The sequence below is a fragment of the Lithobates pipiens genome, unplaced genomic scaffold (genome assembly GCF_037356315.1).
Source record: "Lithobates pipiens isolate NorthernLeopardFrog02 unplaced genomic scaffold, aLitPip1_a1.2 Scaffold_30, whole genome shotgun sequence".
NCBI classification, from domain to species: domain Eukaryota; kingdom Metazoa; phylum Chordata; class Amphibia; order Anura; family Ranidae; genus Lithobates; species Lithobates pipiens.
In genome coordinates this window covers 66354958-66375962 of record NW_027507791.1, presented here as the reverse complement: position 1 = coordinate 66375962, position 21005 = coordinate 66354958, and the positions used below count along the sequence as shown (strand labels likewise).

Sequence of the window (21005 nt, the reverse complement as noted above, 5' to 3'; positions counted from 1 at the left end):
ATTGGACTTTCAATTTAAGTTTAAGCTTTTTGTAAGATACACATACAGTGTGTGCTTATGAAGATGATTTAACAAAAGATATCTAATATGTATAAAAACAAGTGAGAAGCACCACATAATACCATGTAATACTAGATCAGATGGCAGGGGTGGGGTGCGGTTGTCAGATAGGTTATTGTATTAAGTAGAATGAAGAACCATGCAGATTTCTCACTTGTAAACTATAATAGCTGCTATGATGTTTGACATTGTAAAACAATAAGTAAGGTCTTGTCTTTCTTGCTGCGGGTTATGTGCCCTGTGCAAAACTGTGAGAAAGCAACACAAGCCGTGGTGTAGGGCAGTATAGCAACTGGGGAAGGGGGTATAACTGATGCAGCTCCAAAAGGCATCGGAAAAAAAACGAATAAAACTGTCTGGTGTTGTCTTATAAAAATTCTTATTGGCCTTATTGACTGTTACATATTCCATCATATTAGGGTGTCAGACACTTGTAAATGTCAATTCCAGATGGCTTGACCTTGAATATAATTTACCACCCATGGTAATGGGCAAAGCCACTTATGTTCACAGGGCATTGGAATTGATTGCATGAGAGCTCACATACAATTGCTTCTTCCATCTCAACTGGTGAGTATCTTTTGGCCTAGGTGATGGCTCACACATGGACTAATTATCTGCAAAAATATTCTAGGTGTATAGACACATGTTCGGTTTCCATTACATTATTTAATGGATAGCAAGTTAAGTGTTTGGCTAAAACGGGGTTCCACCCAAGAGGGGAAGTTCTACTGGTTTGCCTCCCCCCCGCCCCCCCTCCGCTGGCACATTTGGAACCTTTCGGGGGGCAGCTAGGGGGAAAAGGTACTTTTGGTTTTGATCATCGCCCGGCCATTCACCATGTGCAGCACGGTTCGTGCATACGCAGTAGGCAGCTGGCTACGAAGCCTCAAGGCTTCACTGTCGGTTTCCCTTAGCCAAGGTAGCGGCGGCGGCAACCTTTAGACATGGATGTTTCTTCCTGGGTGCTGCATACTTTACCCGTGTAATCTGTAAATCAGTTGCTTGATTTGTATTCAAGTAACCAATCTGCAACTTGCTCAGCTAAAGTCTGTGCCAACCAGGCAGTATGCACGTCACAAGAGATTTTGGAGATGTGTTCTTTCCTATAATGCTAAGGAACAAAATGATGGCACTGCAAGCAAATAGCTGTGAAAGGAGGGCAATGACACTTGGGGATCAGGAGGAGGGGGATTGATTGACATTCTTCAAACAAAAAATGAAGGTGGGCTTAAGATGGCTGCTGCAGCTTAAAGTGTTATGTTGTGGATATACAAAGAAATTGAGAGGAGTAAATTTCAGCACAGGAAAGAATTTGCTAAAATTGTGGGGAAAATGGTAAGGCTGGAGTACATCTTTAAGGCTGGGTGCACACTTCTCTGCATCCAATTCACATGACAGGAGAGTGTGACTGACTCTTGATGGAGCCATTTCACGCAGCCATCCACATTTAAAAAGGGTTTTGAGTGCGTCTTTGGCTCTAAATCAGGTGCGAATTTAGGCAGAAATTCATACCTGATTTGCACCTGGTATGAACAGGGACGCACTGGCCCCCTGCTGTGCCTCAGAACTTCACCCTAAATGGAAAGTTCAGATTTTTAAAATTCAAAAATGGAACTTCCGATTTAAGTGTTGGTGACCCCCACACATGCCACATTTGGCATGTCATTTTTTTGGTAGCAGGGAGAGCAGGTACCCTGTTTTTACTGGCACCCAGCTCCCACTTCCTCCCCTGGTGCTGCAGCGCTGGAAGGAAGATCACCTCTCCCCCCTCTCTCCCTGCAATCTTCTGGGACACTTCACAGGTCCCAGAAGATTGTCCGGCCAATCACAGCGCACAGTGTGGCTCGTGCAGGGTGCCCGGTTGTGAAGCCACAGTTTGGGCGCCCACAGTTAGAATGCTGGCGCCGGGGAGAGGAGTGAAGCTTCGTGCACCCGCATCGCTGGACCATTGGACATGTGAGTGTCTGATTATTAAAAGTCAGCAGCTACACTGTTTGTTGCTGCTGACTTTTAAATGGATGGAACGCCGCTTTAAGAATCCTCCACCTACTGTAACAATGTGAGGCTTGGCAGGTACCCGCTCCCACTTCTGCTGAAATTGCCTAGGCAAATTCATTGGAAGCTTTCTTCTCTTCCATCCATGCCCGCAAACTCTTGGGGCATGTCACAGGTCCCAAAAGACTGTGGGACTACAAAGCGCAGCAAAACCATTGTGCAGTGGGAAGCCAGCTGTAAAGCCTCAAGGAGTCACAACATGCTGGTGCTAGGGACCCAAAGCCTGGCGAAGAACCGGCTCGGTTGAGGACATCGCTGTATCCATGCACAGGAATGTGTCCTGATATTAAAAGTCAGCAGCTACAGTATTTGTAGCTGCTGACTTTAAAAAAAAATTTTTTTAGAGATGGAAATAACCTTTTAAATGGTTAAAAAAAAATACTGTTGCAGGTATAAAGTGCAGATACCTGAAGGTATGGATACCTGCAGTAGCCCCCCCCCCCCCCAAACCTTCCTGTCCTATGGGCAAAGCTGTGACACTTCAGGTAATGTCGGTGATTGAAGCAAAGCTCTGGCCCCCACACATTTTCTGTTGGCCCTGCATTCTGGTGGGCAGCTTCATTGATAAACAAGATTGTGGGTGAAACAGAGGGTATGCTTTGGCAGCAATACATTATGAAAAATGTGGGAAAACATAGGTGATAGCAGCAGCTTACTCTATAAAAATATTTGTTCAGTTATGCCCTTTTTCCACCTATGACAGGGCCTGTCTTCTCTGGAGGCCTGGTCGCAGTCACAACCTTGATAAACCCTGTTTGTAGGCCTCTCTCTTATTTATTTTCACACAAAATTCTAAACAAAAATTGAATACTGTCCATTATACTTTTTTTATTTGCACTAGCATCCACATTTTCAGGACAAGCTTTCGGGGTGCAGGGCGTACACCTCAAAACCTTTGTCCTGAAAATGTGAATATTGGTGCAAAAAAAAGATCCACAGACAGTACTTTTTTTCTCTTTTTTTTTTGTTGTTGGTGCAAGTGCACTAATACGGCTACAATCAGTACAATCCATAAGATGTCATGCTTTCAAATTTCACGCGCTCATTGATTGACGACAAACTGTGATACTTAAAAATCTCCATAGGCAACATTTTTAGCGTTCCAGGGGAGGTCTCGCGCTAGAATTATTGCTCTAACTATCGCAGCGATACCTCACATGTGTGGTTTGAACACCATTTACATATGCGGCTGCGACTTGCTTCTGCATGTGAGCTCGGAGGAATGGGGCGATTAAAATTGTATTTATTTTTTTTCTTAATTATTTTACTTTTTATTTTTACACTGCCTTTTAGTTAGTTTTTTTTTTTAAATCGCATGTATTTCTATTACAAGGAATGTAAACATCCCTTGTAATAGAAATAAGCATGACAGGTCCTCATTATTGAGAGATCTGAGGTCAAAAGACTCTCATTTAAATTTTAAACGCAAATTTTTTTTTTTTTTTTGACTTTAAGAGGGAAAAAAAATCCCTTTAAGCCCAAGGTACCTGTATGACAAAAACAAGTACCAAATCCAGTTACTATGTTATGCAGCCTCATAAAGTTTACAAAAAACTTTCTTTACGCTCCTGACGGAGCCAAAGCCACCTTCCTTTGGGTCTCGCACGCTCCCCATCTCAGGCACTGCAGCCCACAGTGGGAGGATTTCAATAATAGACGCAGTGCTGCCAATCCAGAAAGCAGTGGGCAGGACTAGGTGTGGCCAGGTGCTAATTGACAAGCTACAGTTTTATGAATAAATCTAGTGACAGTTCCAATAGGGAAATGTTTTACATCCCACTGTATAGTATACAGTACAAGAAGGCACAGCCAACATGAGAGTACCAACTCTGCTGTGAATTCAGGTGCACTGCAGCATTGTTGCCACACAATACCAGGAAACTGCATTAGTTAGACTACCTAATTGGTAACAGGATCAACTGAAATTATGTGGGACTTTACATGGGGACTAAGAGAAAACTGTAAGGGAAGATGCACTTAATCAAGTGCTACAGCAAATATTTTTGGGTAATTCTGCTTCCATAATCGTACTGTGTTTATAAAATGCATGCAGCTGTATAATAGGGAGGTATTATGTACTATGGTTCTATGCACTCTGTTCTTTATTATACAGCTCTCTATCCACTTCCTGTGCTAAGCACTGACCACAGGTTCACAGCGCCGTGTGCAATGCCGATATTCTAACTGAGACTGTTTTCCTGTGAGTGGTATATCACACTGATATAGAAAGCCGCATGCAGCACATGTTGTGATCAACCAACCACAACACATACACTACAGATCACACACAGTCTGCAGACCGAAGAGGTGGTAATTTTCTGGGTTGGATCAATATTTTTGGTTACTGTGCCTGAAAGTCAATGACATCAATGAGGTATAAGTGAAAAGGGTTCTGCATTGTGGCTAGGTGTGTGTTTGTAAATTCATAACCTTCTTTCTTCTAAAAGGCTTACAAAACAGCGAAGAGTTGCATTGAAACCACAAGCCAAGTGAAAAACGTCTACAGTATTTGGTCTACAATTCAGGCCCTTCATGGGACAAAATACAGTGGCTTGAAAAAGTATTCATACCCTTTGAAATTTTCCAGAGGCGGCTCTAGACTTTGTGAGGCCTTAGGCAAAACTTAGACATGAGGCCCCATTCACACCCATAATGGGAAAAATATTATAAAAACAATAAAAATTAACTGTATAAATGTGCATATATTAACTTAAATCCTATGAACCATGAATTCACAGTTTCTATAAATTTGTCTAACCAATTATTCTTTAATCAAATATTAAACATATGGTGGGTTGGTGTGTGTGTGTATATATATATATATATATATATATATATATTATAAATATATATGTTACACGCACACAGATATAGATCAAATTGTGCAGCTGCCTGCTTATTATGCTCTGTGATGGTCATAGACTGCGGAAAATTATACAGGAGATGGTCAGAGCCTGCGTGTGGACAATGATATAGGAGATGGTCAGAGACTGTGTGCGGCCATAATACAGGAGACGGTTAGAGACTGTGTGCAGCCATGATACAGGAGATGGTCAGAGACTATGCAGCCATGATACAGGAGACGGTTAGAGACTGTGCTGACAGTGATACAGGAGACAATCAGAGACTGTGCAGACAATGATACAGGAGACGGTTTTATGGTAATGACAAGCAAACCCTTACCTGGCTAACACGGTAAGAAAAGTTGAAGCCACAGACAGGGTGCTGACAGACAATCACACCAGAAAGATACAGGAGATGGTCAGAGACTGTGCGGAAAATGATACAGGAGATGGTCAGAAACTGCGCAGCCAATGATACAGGAGACGGTCAGAGACTGCACAGACAATGATACAGGAGACGGTCAGAGACTGTGCAGCCAATGATACAGGAGACGGTCAGAGACTGTGTGGCCACGATATAGGAGACAGTCAGAGACTGTGCGGCCATAATAGAGGAGACGGTCAGAGACTGTACAGCCATGATACAGGAGACGGTCAGAGACTGTGTGGCCATGATACAGGAGACGGTCAGAGATTATGCAGCCATGATACCGGAGACGATCAGAGACTGTGCTGCCATGATACAGGAGACAGTCAGAGACTGTGCAGCCATGATACAGGAGACGGTCAGAGACTGTGCCGACAGTGATACAGGAGTTTTATTATGGTAATGACAAGCAAACTCTTACCTGGCTAACACGGTATGAAAAGTTGGAGCCACAGACAGGGTGCTGAAAGACAATTACACCACAAAGATGCAGGTGATGGTCAGAGACTGTGCGGAAAATGATACAGGATATGGTCAGAGACTGTGCAGACAATGGTACAGGAGACGGTCAGAGACTGTGCGGACAATGATACAGGAGACGGTCAGAGACTGTGTGGCCATGATACAGGGATAATCAGAGACTGTGCGACCATGATATAGGAGATGGTCAAAGACTGTGCAGACAATGATACAGGAGACGGTCAGAGACTGTGCGGACAATGATACAGGAGACGGTCAGAGACTGTGTGGCCATGATACAGGGATAATCAGAGACTGTGCGACCATGATATAGGAGATGGTCAAAGACTGTGCAGACAATGATACAGGAGATGGTCAGAGACTGTGCGGACAATGATACAGGAAATGGTCAGAGATTGTGTGGACAATGATACAGGAAATGGTCAGAGATTGTGTGGACAATGATACAGGAGACGGTCAGAGACTGCGCAGCCATGATAACAACATACCGTATTTTTCGGACGATAAGGCGCACCGGATTATAAGGCGCACTAGCAACGACCGGCTGATATGATGGATATTTCCATATATAAGGCGCATCGGACTATAAGGCGCGCTGGATTATAAGGCGCATTTAATGAAACACAACTCGGATGCGGTACTGTAAGTCAAATTTTATTCAACTCTTTAGCAATAACCATAAAATGGTCTATAACAATAACTCTTAACACTGTTCAATTAAATACAAAACCAGACACTCACTTTTTCACTTTATTCTTCAATAACTCTTAACACTGTTCAGTTACCGGTGAATACCGTACAAAACCAGACACTCACTTTTTCACTTTATTCTTCTCCCGCAAATCCATCAAATTCTTCATCTTCAGTGTCTGAGTTTAACAATTGGGCAATTTCGGCATCAAGCACGCCCGTATCCCTCTCATCATTCTCATCAGTATCCGAGTCAGTCTCGTTGCTGTCATCGGTACCGGTACTTAGCTGTTCAGTGATAATTCCGGACTTCTTGAAAGCTCGGATTACACTGGTGACTGATACCTTCGCCCAGGCATCCACGATCCACTGGCAGATAGTGGCGTAACTCGCCCGGCGTTGCCTCCCTGTGTTGGTGAATGTGTGTTCGCCTTCTGTCATCCAATGCTCCCACGCAGCTCGCAATTTAACTTTAAATGACCTGTTGACACCTATATCTAGTGGCTGCAGTTCTTTGGTTAATCCACCCGGAATGATGGCAAGCACCGAATTAGTTTTCTTCACTTGGGCTTTGACAGTATCTGTCAGATGGGCGCGCATGGAGTCACAGACCAATAGGGATGGAGATTCGTGGAAAAAGCCACCCGGTCTCTTGACGTAAACCTCTCTCAGCCACTCACTCATCTTCTCCTCGTTCATCCAGCCCTTCGGGTTAGCCTTGATGATGATGCCAACCGGAAACTTTTCTTTTGGCAGAGTCTTCCTCTTGAAAATTACCATGGGTGGTAGTTTCTGGCCATTAGCCTGGCAACCGAGAACTACAGTGAAGGATGACTTCTCGTTTCCTGTAGTGCGTATAGATACCGTACTGGTCCCTGTTCTCTCGACAGTACGGTTTACAGGGATATCAAAGGTAAGGGGGACCTCGTCCATGTTGGTAATGTGTTCTGGTCGGATTTTCTGTTCATTGATCTTGTTCTTGCAGTAGGTATGGAAAATGGCCAGCTTTTCTTCGTAATCCTTTGGCAGTTGCTGTGACATAGTGGTTCTTGTGCGGATAGAGAGATTCCGCCTTTTCATGAAACGGAAGCACCAAGAGGGACCTCCTCGAAAGTCGTTGATCTCCATGTCGCGTGCGATCGCTGTTGCTTTGAGTCGAATAGAGACAGTAGAGACACTTCTACCTGCGGTTCTCTGTTCAATAACCCACTGTTCAATTTTGTCCTCCAACTGTGGCCATCTTGCTTTGTTTCCTCGGAAACTCAGTTTGGTCTTCTTTACCTGGCGCAGGGCATCTTCTTGCTTCCTCCACTTCCGTACCATTGATTCATTAATGTTGAATTCTCTCGCAGCTACTCTATTTCCATGCTCTACTGCATGACTGATAGCCTTCAGTTTGAAATCCGCTTCGTAAGCATGTCTCTTAACAGGAGCCATTTTTGGGGCAGCGGGTATACCGTAGAAAATGAACGAATGAATGCGCACACCTCCTGACTAAGATGGCCGTAATGCCCACGAAGCTGCACTGCTTGGATTGGGCATTACGGCCATCTTAGTCAGGAGGTGTGCGCATTCATTCGTTCATTTTCTACGGTATACCCGCTGCCCCAAAAATGGCTCCTGTTAAGAGACATGCTTACGAAGCGGATTTCAAACTCATCGCTATCAGTCACGCAGTAGAACAACCTGAGAGAGGTTTACGGTACGTCAGTTTACGGTAAGAGACCGGGTGGCTTTTTCCACGAATCTCCATCCCTATTGATCTGTGACTCCATGCGCGCCCATCTGACAGATACTGTTAAAGCCCAAGTGAAGAAAACGAATTCGGTGCTTGCCATCATTCCGGGTGCATTAACCAAAGAACTCCAGCGATGTCAACAGGTCATATATAAGGCGCACCGGATTATAAGGCGCACGGTCGATTTTGTGAGAAAATTTAGGCTTTTACGTGCGCCTTATAGTCCGAAAAATACGGTAATTAGCATAATTGATAACTGTCTAATGCTTCTTCATCGTCAGCAGGTTTATGGAGAGGGTAACACTGCTGTATTACTTAACTGTAATAGAGAAGGTGGTACTGTCACACCATTCTGGGTGTACTGTCTGGCAGAGGAATATGAATCACAAAAATATCTGCACAGAATTATATATCTTTTGGTAGAGGAAACATTTCACATATGTGTGTGAATAGATGTTTGCCTGGCGTTAATTTTGAAAGCAGAATGAGCAAGATAAGTAGCAATATAAATAATTAAAATAATTAAAATTAAAAATAAAATAAGCCCTCCAGTTTGAACAACAGCCAGCCTCATTAAATGGCATTCAACTGGAATGTACATGCCCTCAGCCTGTCATTCAACAAGTAAGGAGAAGGGCACAATGATGATCCCATCCAGTGGTGGCTGGCGCTCAAAATTTTTGGGGGGGTGCAAACAAACTGTGCCATCAAACGCAGCCACTGTGCCCATCAAACGCAGCCACTGTGTCATCAAACGCAGCCACTGTGCCCATCAAACGCAGCCACTGTGTCATCAAACGCAGCCACTGTGCCCATCAAACGCAGCCACTGTGTCATCAAACGCAGCCACTGTGCCCATCAAACGCAGCCACTGTGTCATCAAACGCAGCCACTGTGCCCATCAAACGCAGCCACTGTGCCCATCAAACGCAGCCACTGTGCCCATCAAACGCAGCCACTGTGCCATCAAACGCAGCCACTGTGCCAATCAAACGCAGCCACTGTGCCCATCAAACAAAGCCATCAAAAGCTACTAAGGTCCAAAGAGAATAAGAGAACCAACCTTCAGTATGGTGGAACTATTTTAATCCTATTGATCCAGGCAAACCAAAACCTCAGTAAAGCAGATGACAAGTTATTTTTACAATATGGGAAAATAAAACTGTACATGATACATGAACTATTATTAATTTGAGAAAAGAAGCATTTTGCCATGAATGAAGAAGCTACTCCAAAAATTGATAATATGACCTAAAGCCCATGCAGAGATAATATAGTCTTTGACTTGGGGGTGCATTGTTGTAGTTATATATATATATATGCACTATAATATATATATATATATTATAGTGCATATATATATATAAAATATAGTGCATATATATATATAAAATATAGTGCATATATATATATATATATATATATATATATATATATATATATGCACGCACTATATAATATATATTATATATATATATATATATATATATATATATATATATATATATATATATATTATAGTGCATAATATAATATATATATATATATATATATATATATGCACTATAATATATATATATAAAATATTGTGCTTTCGGCTAAGTCAATGCTGTATTCTAACTTGACATTACATTGGAGCAAGTACAATTTACATTATATATATATATATATATATATATATATATATATACATATATATATATATATACATATATACATATATATATATATATATATATATACATATATATATATATATATATATATATATATATATATATATATATACATATATATATATATATATATATATATATATATATATATATATATATATATATATATTACAGTTATAGACACTACCTACCCCTGCTCCTCGCCTTGCTGACTAAAGGTGGCAGGATTTAGAGAAGCAACACACAATGCTCTCTCTGTGCCCTGCAGTGCAATCTGGGAGTTGTAGTCTCTGCAGAGCACAGGCACCAGACGGCCATGTTGAAGACTGTGTGCCTGTGCTCTGTGGGAGAACTACAATTCCCGCCATGCACTGGGGCCGCCGTTGGTGACTTTAGGGGAAGGGCTAGGACACGGAGGACGGCGCTGCAGCAGTGGAGCCTGCTATTGGACGCAGGCAGACTGACCATGCCCACACCATGTTGAGTGACTGTGGACATTAGTGTTATCCCCCCCCTCATCCACCAACGCGGAGCGCGGCGATGGATCAGCTCACTCTGCACCACAGCTGTGTGCAGCGTGCCCGCCGCCCACTCCACCTGCCGCTTGCAAATCCCATTCCCAGTGTCCCACACTGAGACACAACAGCAGCACAACACCTGAAAGGCAAATTAGGCAATTGCGCGACGGCGAGGCCCTTTCTGTAGGCGAGGCCTAAGGCAATCGCCTAATTTGCCTAATTAAAGAGCCGCCTCTGAAATTTTCCACATTTTGTCATGTTACAACCAAAAAACGTAAATTCATTTTATGTGATAGACCAACATGAAGTGGCACATAATTGTGAAGCGGAAGGAAAACGATGAATGATTTTCATATTTTTTTTTTTTTTACAAATAAATGTGAAAAGTGCGGTGTGCAATGAGTCATTTTGGGGATGTCTCTACCAGCTTTGCACATCTAGAAAGTGACATATTTGCCTATTCTTTATAAAACAGCTCAAGCTCCTTCAGATTGGATGGAGAGCATCTGTGAACAGCAATTTTCAAGTCTTGCCACGGATTCTCAATTGAATTTAGGTCTGGACTTTGACTGGGCCATTCTGACACATGAATATGCTTTGATCTAAACCGTTCCATTGTAGTTCTGGCCCTGTATTTGACTACATCCATCTTCCCATCAACTGACCAGCTTCCTTGTCCCTACTGAAGAAAAACATCCCCACAACATGATGCTGCCACCACCATGTTTCACGGTGGGGATGTTGTGTTAAGTGTGATGTGCAGTGTTAGTTTTCAGACACACATAATGTTTTGTTTTTAGGCGTAAAAGTAAAATTTTGGCCTTATCTGACCTGAGTACCTTCTTCTACATGTCTGCTGTGTCCCCCACATGGCTTCTCGCAAAATGCAAATGGGACTTCTTATGGCTTTCTTTCAACAATGGCTTTCTTCTAGTCACTCTACCATAAAGGCCAGATTTGGTGGAGTGCACCACTAATATTTGTCCTGTGGACAGATTCCCTTACCTGAGCTGTGGATCTCTGCAGCTCCTCCAGTGTTACCATGGGCCTCTTGGCTGCTTCTCTGATGAATGCTCTCCTAGCCTGTCCTGTCAGTTTAGGTGGGCAGCCATGTCTAGGTAGGTTTGCAGTTGTGCCATACTCTTTCCATTTGCGGATGATGGATTGAACAGTGATCTGTGAGATGTTTAAGGCTTGGGATATTTTTTTATAACCTAACCCTGCTTTAAACTTCTCCAAAACTTTATCCCTGACCCGTCTGATATGTTCCTTGGCCCTAATGGGGCTGTTTGTTCACGAAGGTTCTCCAACAAACCCCTGAGGGCTTCACAGAACAGCTGTATTTATACTGCGATTAAATTACACACAGGTGGACTCTATTTACTAATTAGGTGACTTCTGAGGGCAATTGGTTCCACTAGATTTTAGTTAGGGGTATCAGAGTAAAGGGGGCTGAATACAAATGCTACACTTTTTTTGTAAAAAAAAAAAATTGGAAAACCATTTATCATGTTGCTTCCACTTCACAATTATGTGCCACTTTGTGTTGACCTATTGCATAAAATTCCAACAAAATACATATATACGTTTTTGGTTGTAACATGACAAGGCACTGTACTTGTACACCTAATTGGTAACAGTGAATATAAAATCAATTTGTTTATACAGTATGTAAAGAAATGTAAACGTGTAATCACAATTACAAAATAGCTAAAATGGGTCTATTTATAAATAAAAAATAAAAAATAATTCTCAGCCATTTGCCTGTGCAAATTGGGCAAAGACTAATGTTCTTTAGGCTATTTTAGATTATGAACAAATTATTTTTTATTTTTTTATTATGGTCCCTAGAAGGAGCTGAGGAGCATAATAAAAAATACACACATCTTTGTAATAAGAGATACAAGGAACAATTCTAGAGAACTCTAGAGGGAATTGGCAGATGTAACCATGATTACATATGGTTGTACATTATGGTCATCTTTTAGCTATTGATCAAAAACTACTTCCCTGAGCGTGGCATATCAAATGGGTTGGTGACTGTACATTGATTATTTCTAACAGAAGAAATCGATTGGGAAAAAAATCTATCATTTATTGAAGTGTCTACGGGCACCATAAGACAGATATGTGAGAGTGGTCTTCAACCCAAATTGTCATGCTCTACACTGCAAGCTGTGATGAAAGAATAAGAAGTGATTGAGAGTAGGCAGTGTAAATTTCTTAATAAAAGAATGTTTGTATTAGATATAAATATGGAATATAATCAGGTATAAATATTAGAACAGCTGTCAGGCTCTTAGTGCTGTCTATTTGTCCTGTTTACCGTTATCACAGAGAGCGAAAAGAGAACCCAAATTTTGGGTTGTCACCAGAACAGGAATGGAGGGGAAAGTATCCAGTGGGGACACTAGTACTGGTGACAACCAAAGATTCCCTCACTTTGCAGAGATTTTCTCTCATTTGCTGTTTTGGTCCTAGAGCAAGAAGTGAAGGGACATCTCCCCAATGGCAAAAATAGTTGACGGTGTTGTAATCCTGCCTCACGCTATCCAAAATGGAAAAAAAAAAAATTTGAGTTTAGTTCCACTTTAACCCTTTGCAGGATGGGGAAGTTGGATTTTAGGAAGGAGGTGGGGGCACAGCAGGGGTGTTTTATGTGCAGATCCCAGATTTTCGGCTTAAACACATTAGAACTTATGAGATTTAGTGATTGGTTTAGCTGTACTTTAATAAATATATTTAATATAGCATTAGTCCTATAAATGTAAAATAAGTTCCTGTAGACAAGTATAATGTGACAAGTACAATGAATCGTGCCACCTGTAATGTTTAAACGTGACTCCTATTTTAGGAACAATGCGAGATGGGCGGCTGCTGAGACACTTTACAAGAAAACGTCAGAGAGCCATGAGGCGAAGGGTGCACCAGGTCAACGGACACAAGTTCATGGCAACCTATCTGCGACAGCCGACATACTGCTCCCACTGCAAAGATTTCATCTGGTGAGGCTCACCTATAAGGTTGCCTTTATGGTATAGTCAGTACATGCTGGGACAAACCTGGTTTAGATAAAGTATAAGCCTGTAATTACAGTTATAATTGTACCGTGACTTCATGATTTTGCCTTTGTCAGCTGTTATAATATGTGTGCTGCCCAGCATGTGTGATCAAAATTACTCATTAATTCTATCAATGTGGTCCCTGTGCCTGGAGCAGCATCAGGGTTGTCTGTTAGTTTTGCAGCATGTTTACATTGAGGAGGGGGTTTGCACTGAGCATGGACACTGACGGACTGCAGGGCTTGGCGGAGGGTTCCAGTCTAGGCTTGCTTCCAAGGGAGTCTGCAGTCGGACTTCCCTTTGCCCTCTAGCACGGGACACTCCTAAAAGGTTCTCTTATATCAGTATACAGCAAAAAAACTCTCTGCTAAGGCTGGTGCCCAATAGAACCTATTCAGGCCTCCATTGTCCATACTCAGGGAAAACCCCCTCCCCAATGTAAGTATGCTGCAAAACTAACAGACAACCTTGATGCGGCTCCAGACACAGAGACTACATTGATATTAATGCGTAATTCTGCATGTACTATAAATAAGGAAAGGTAAAAAAATTTGCCTAGCTGGAAACTCAAACCCTTCAATATCCAAATTTTGTTTTTAGTTTTGGATAGAGTAGGCCAAACTAGGTTGTCACTGTGGTTAGTGCGCCTCTACCTCTACTTCCTGCCCTCTACTCATAACCAAGATGAACTTTCATGAGGTCCTTGAAGTCATTTCAAACTCTTTGGCAATATATTTTGGTTTTATATAAAGACATCTACACTGATACAGCCATGACTTCTGAAGATTAATACGACATACTAATGCCGCGTACACACGATCGGAATTCTCGTCGGAAGAAGCTCTGATGGTTTTCCTGACGGAATTCCGCTCAAACTGTCTTGCCTACACATGGTCACACCAAATTCCGATCGTTTAGCACACAGTGACATAAAACACGTACGACGGGACTAGAAAAAGGAAGTTCAATAGCCAGGAGCCAATAGCATCCATCTCGTAGTTGAATCTGAGAATGCGTGATTTTGGCGTGTCGGAATTGCATACACACGATCGGTAAAATTGAGAACATGCAATCAATTTTGGCTGGCGGGAATTTGGACAGCTAAATTCCGATGGAGCATAGACACGGTTGCATTTTCCGAAGAAAAGCTCTCATCTGTCTTTTTCTGGCCGGAATTCTGATCCTGTGTACATGGCATTAGTTAAAATAAACCTTTTAAACATAATAATCATATTAAGGACATAATGAACTATGGATGAGTCAAATGGAATTGTATAACAAATACTGGACCGACGTCTCCTATTCCTAGCCGTTTTTTTTATATTGGGTTAGGTTAGAAAAAGTAGGTCTTCTCAGCTTTGCAAGGATTGGTGGGGTCCAGTCTAGTCTTGCTTCCATGTCAAAGCGCAGTCAAGGCTGTAATAGTGTTAAATGCCTTACATGCAGAATTACGGCTCGATTTCAATATGGTCCCTGTGTCTGGAGCAGCATCAGGGCTGTCTGTTAGTTTTGCAGCATACTTACATTGGGGAGGGGGTTTGCCCTGTTACCACTGAAAGTCTGAATGGGTTCCATTGCACACCAGCCTTAGCAGTGAGTGTTTTTTCTGTATGCAGAAATTGGAGAACCTTTTTTAGGGTGGATCTGTGCTAGAGGGCAAAGAGAAGTTTCACTGAAGACTGCTATGGAAGTGTCAGAAACCATGAATCAGACTGAGACAGAAGTACAGTTATATCTCACTTTAATAATCATAAAAAGGTAAACGTAGTCAAAATAGAACCAGAGTTCAGGAATCGAAACGGATAGTCAGATAAGCCAAAACATCAGGAAGCCAGAGATGAGCATAGTAGAATGGCAAGCAGGATCTGGAGCCAGATGGAATGTCAGCCAACCAATTCTTTAACAGGAACACAGGAGCGCATCTCTAGAGATGTGACCAAGGCGAAGGCAGAGATCATCTGGGCTGGACGGCTTAAGTAGGCAGGACTGATGAGCAGGATATCGTCAACAGGTGAGTCACTGTAGAGAGATAGGAGCTGGCAATTAGCCGACAGCTGAGCGGCCAGCTCAGAGAAGGAATGGCTGAGCCCAGCTCTGACAGGAAGCAATCCTAGACTGGAACCCTACCAAGCCTTGCAAAGCCTAGAAGACCTATGTTTCCTAACCTCTTCTTGAGTCATTAAGATTACATACAACACAAGCTTGCTAGTACTCAGAAACCTCTCCCTACCAATGTTGTGCTATCAGTTCTTTAATAGTATGGTTATAATGAGATAAACAGTGTTGAGTCATGTGCATACTCCTGTGATTTATATGTTTGGTTGGTGCAATATTGCATAAAAAAAAGTCTGATATTGAAATAGGTGCCCTGGTGGACACTGCCATGTTGGAAAAAGGCCCAGTGGAATCACATGAAGAGCACTGCAGGATACAGTGCACACGTTTTCTATACTTGCATGCTCCCTGCAGATTTTGTTTGCTCTGTAATAACCCTGCCCTGTTGGCAAGATTGTTTTCACATAAATGTACTCTTATCAATAAATGGAAATATAGCTTGGAAAGCTATATTTCCAATCGCATTTTCACTTTGGGTACAGGTGGTTTCTATATTGGGGCTTGTATAAAAACCAGACGGAAAAGGGCCTACAACCTCACTTAATACTTCTTTATTTCAATATTTTTTGCTATGGTTGGAACTGGTTAAAACTCCGGAGTGAGATTCCAACACTTCCCATTCTATGCAAAGAAAAAAAAATTACAATATTTTTTAATGTAGTCCAAGTAATAAACATCATTGATATCTATATTACTTTATATCACAGGCACATGCAAGATATTGATCAGAAATTGGTATAGAAAATCCTTAGAATTCAGGAGTACATGATGGTACATAATGATATTCAAAAATGGATAGGAATAGGAGACGTTGGTCCAGTATTTATCCATTTCCACTTCACTCATCCATGCAGGGCCGGGACAAGGGGTGGCCAGAAGGGGCAGCTGCCCTGGGCACTGTGGTATAATGTGAGATGGGGTGCACCACAATGTGGTTATGGGGGAGGCAGGGGATAAGAATTGTTCTAGGAGGGGAAATTTGGTGAAGTGTGATATGAGTGGTAAATTGAGGGGATTTGTGTTGGAAGGGGGATGGGGAAGAAGATTTGTGCTAGGAGGGGAAATTTTTCTGGGGATGGGATTTTGCTAGCAGGGGAGTGGGGACAGAGGATTTCTGCTCACAGGGGAAATTTGAGAGGTAGAGGATCTGTACTAAGAGGGGGTAGGGGGACTATTTTTTGAGGGGGGAGTGGATTAGTGCTGGGGGCATATGGGGAATGAAAAGATTTGAGCTGAGGGGGTTGGAGGGGCAAAGATTCACGCTGGGAAGGGGATTTCAGCAGGGGGCAGACTTGTAGGGGGGGGGGGATTTATGCTTAGGGGGTAAGCATGCAGATTGGTGCTTGATTTTTTAATTTTTTATTGGGGGGGGGGATATTTGCTGACACATAATGCTCATACATCTTGGGGGGCCCAATTTGGCATGTTCGCCCTAGGCTCTAGATGACTTTGCCCCAGCACTGCATCCATGGTTTATTATGTCTTTAAAATGATTGTTCTTTTTAAACTATTTATTTTACATAAGTGTATCGTATTCATCTTCAGTAATAAAGGCTGTAATAGAGTAAATGCTTTTATATAAAACCAAAATATATTCCCAAGGAGTTTGACATGGCCTCAAAGACCTCATCAAAGTTCACCATGGTTATGAGTAGGGGGCAGGAAGTAGAGGTAATCTCCCTAACACGTGCACAAACCACAGAGAGAACCTAGTTCATCTTACTCTATCCAAAAATAAAAATAAAATTTGGATATCAAAGGGTTTGAGTTTCCAGCTAGGCAATTCCTTTTTTTAATTTCCCTATTTACAGTACATGCATATCCACCAATATTAAATGTTAGAGTGGTTATAGAAGTGCAAAATAATAATTGACACTCTCTGTAGGGCATCCACCCTGCCTTTGGTACCACGATGTAAAAAGGGTTTTAGACTCTAAATGCTATTAAAGGCACTTGTTTTGTACTTATTGGCAGAATGTTCTATCACATGTGCCCATCAATTGAAATACAGAATAACTATTTAAATTAAGGCTGGCCATGCATTATACATTTTTTTATTTATTTTTTGTTCAAATTTCAATTAGAATTACCAAAAACATGTAATATGAGGTCAAACCTAAACACTTTCAATTTGAGCGTGAGCAGGCAGACACTTGCACTACATGGTTTTCGTAAATCTAAAGGAAATTGAATAATGTATGGTCAGCCTAACTCTGTGTATATGTTATATTTTCCCTTCGAGAAACAACAATGACTGTAGGGTCAAGTCTTGCTTTGAATCGTTCCCGTCAACAGATCTCCTACACCAGGGGTCGGCAACCTATGGCTCGCCATCGCTAAATGTTCCGGCCTGCCGGTGCATGTGATAAATTCACGCGCACCTGGCCTGCGGACATTTTAACCTTGGTCGGCTTTCTTGGGATAACTGATGCGGCTAAGAAGCCGCTCAAGTATTTTCCCAAGCAGCTGGAGGGGAGGTCCCCCAATCCCCCCGCTGCCTTCTGCAGCTCGCCCAGGCTCTCCTGTCCCACCGGGAGGCCCAAGCGACCAGTCAGCACGTTCGCCTGCTCGCCGAGGACCTGAATGAAGCCGGAATGATCGCCTATGGAGATTTTTAAGTACCATAGCTTGTCGCTATTCTATGTGCGCAATTTTAAAGCATGTCATGGGAGGGGGGGCTGTGTGATATGCGGGGGGGGGCTGTGTAATGTAAAGGGGTTCAGAGGTGCGGGGGCTGTGTAATGTAAAGGGGTCCAGATGATTATTTTCATTTATTAGCTGGTAAATGCGGTCCTCAACATACATTGAGTCCTGCCCTTAAGTGGAAAAAGGCTGCCTACTCCTGTCCTACACCCACTCTGTAGTTTACAAAATGACTGATCAGCCAGTGAGTGCTTTTTAACTGGCTCTCCGACTAGGTTCCTGTGAAGCATTCTGGTCCAAGCAGCTCTGTATTATGGCCTAGGCCAACAAGGCCCTAAGGCAGCACTTTGCAGGGGGGCAGCACAGAAAGAGTCCCCGACGCCTTATGGGGCGGACTGGACTGAGAGGCAAATCAGTCTAGCACCCCCAAAAAGTGGCCGCACTGCTTCCGGTATGCGGGTAGCCACCATTCCATAACTGTGGTGGGGGGTGGAGGGGTGCTGCTTCTAATTTTGACCGTCCTCTCATCCTGGACCAAAAACCTTCCTCACTGTGCTATGTTTTCTTCTGCACCATTGACATGGTTATATCTTCTTAGTCCTCTTCATAAAATGATCAGAATTTTGTGCTTAAAGTAGAACTATAGGCAACACTTTTTTTTTTTTTTTTCATTTTGGATTGCATAAGGGAGGGTTGTAGCCCCTATCAATTTTTTTTTTTTTACCATCCCTGTCCCATTTCAGAGATTTCCCTTCACTTCCTGCCCCATATCCAAATAGGAAGTGAGAGGAAATGCAAATTGAGGGAATCCATTCCCCCCCCAGCCCTCAGAACTAGTGTCCCCACTCGAAGATTTCAGGGTGGGTCTTAAACGGCAAGGGGTGTGGCCTTGAAAGCAAGGGGTGGGTCATATTTAAATTAGTCAGGCCTAGGGCAGCACAAAACCTAAATACACTACTGGGTCCAAGGCGATGGCTTAAAATAGCAAGTGGAGACTTGCCTGTATATAGTGGAAAGAAATAATCTGAAAAGAATTTTCTGGTATTGTTATAACTGTTCTAACACAGCTGTGAGATCTTGTTGACAGAAATGTAATAACTGTAATTTTTTTGTTCATTGCAGGGGAGTGTTTGGCAAGCAGGGGTATCAGTGTCAAGGTAAGGTAACCAGATCCAGTATCAGTTATCTGATGGGATTGAATTGTACGCGAGATATAGACACAAAATGACTAATGGCTTTCTACATAACTTGGAAACGCTTGCATGCAAAACAAATGCATATCGCTTTTGCTTGGAAATTTACCTTTTTTTTTTTTTTTTTTTTTTTTTTGATGCTACCAGTGACGTTCAAGTCAATCTATGACTTTTGAGTTTATATAATAAAAGAACAAATTTCAAGGAAACGAAAATGCAGTTGTTTTTCGACATACTCCCCTGCTACATTTATCCCAGCATTTAACATATGCCTGGAAAGCTTTGGCATAGAAGGATGTATCAGTACGCCTGAACTATCCTAGGACAGCCTGTTTCACTTCATCCATAGCTCCCAACTGTCCCTGATTTGGAGCAATGTCCCTCTGTCCCTCTTTCCTCCTCCTTTGTCCCTCATTTTGGTCTGATCTATATAGTTGTATAAAAAATGCACTTTTTATCTTTCAAAAAGTGTTTCCCAGTGCTAAACCTTTCATCCAATTTCTAAATTTCTGCATTTGTACATTTTAAAATCCAATATAAAGGAATAGTAGTGGTAAAAAAAAAGCCCTTGTGGAATTAATCTTTTTTTTTTCTCCTTTAAGGGGGTGTGGCAGGGGGCGTGGCCTATGCCTACATAAATTTGTTAGTAGGTGTCCCTCATTCCCATCTCAAAATGTTGGGAGGTATGTATCATCAGTGCTAAAATGCTGGCCTCCTGTGGGCTGGGACCCTCCATGGCCGGGATTGTCACTGACGGACTTACAGCCATTTATGAAATGTTTACACCGTTCATGTCTTACTGTGGCTGGGCGTCTCATCACCATACTGTGCGTGAAGTCTTCTGTAGATATCCACGGGTATTAATCCTTCATTCACAAGCAATTTCATCACCACGTGCTGTTCCATGCACACAGTAACACTATTGTCTGCCATCTTGTCTCTGGACTGGCCCACGAAATGTGCAACACCTATCATTAATGGGTCCAAATGCAATATTCGCCACACACACATTTTAAAAAAATGGCTGTTCAGTAATGCCGGGTGCTGTAATGACTATAGAGTTTAAACCATGGATGATTAAAGTGAAGAAATGTCATCGGCACACCATCTGGAAAGGGTCCAAAGCTCTATATACGTGGTCACATGGTAAACCTACAGCAACGTTTCAGAGCCACGCAGGGCCCCTTCATCAGGCAAGTCACTTGCTTGATGAAGGGGCCCTGCATGGCTCCTGAAACATTCTAGTATGTTTACAATGTGACTACAAAAATAAAGCTTTGGACCCTTTTGAGGAATCCTTGGTGTGCTGATGACATTTCTTCACTTTGTCTATCAGTAATAGGGCACACTTGCCACTTACTGCTGCGTGTAGTACCACCACGCTGGCATCCCTTTTTATACATGTAAAATTAAAAGTCTAGGTTTAACTTGATGCCCCTTCGTATGTGCGAATGAGGCAACACCATCAGGTGGAGATATGGTTCTCATCAATCTTACGCCCC

General features: G+C 42.3%; 1 protein-coding gene across 1 annotated transcript in view; it reads left to right on the top strand.

Moving 5' to 3' along the window:
• Positions 1 to 21005, top strand: part of PRKCH (protein kinase C eta) — a 297109-nt gene that overhangs the window by 119992 nt on the left and 156112 nt on the right. Inside the window, exons 3-4 of the mRNA XM_077464376.1 lie at positions 13345 to 13495; positions 19433 to 19467. Coding sequence (XP_077320502.1) covers positions 13345 to 13495; positions 19433 to 19467 — 186 coding nt within the window. The remainder of the gene's footprint in view (positions 1 to 13344; positions 13496 to 19432; positions 19468 to 21005) is intronic.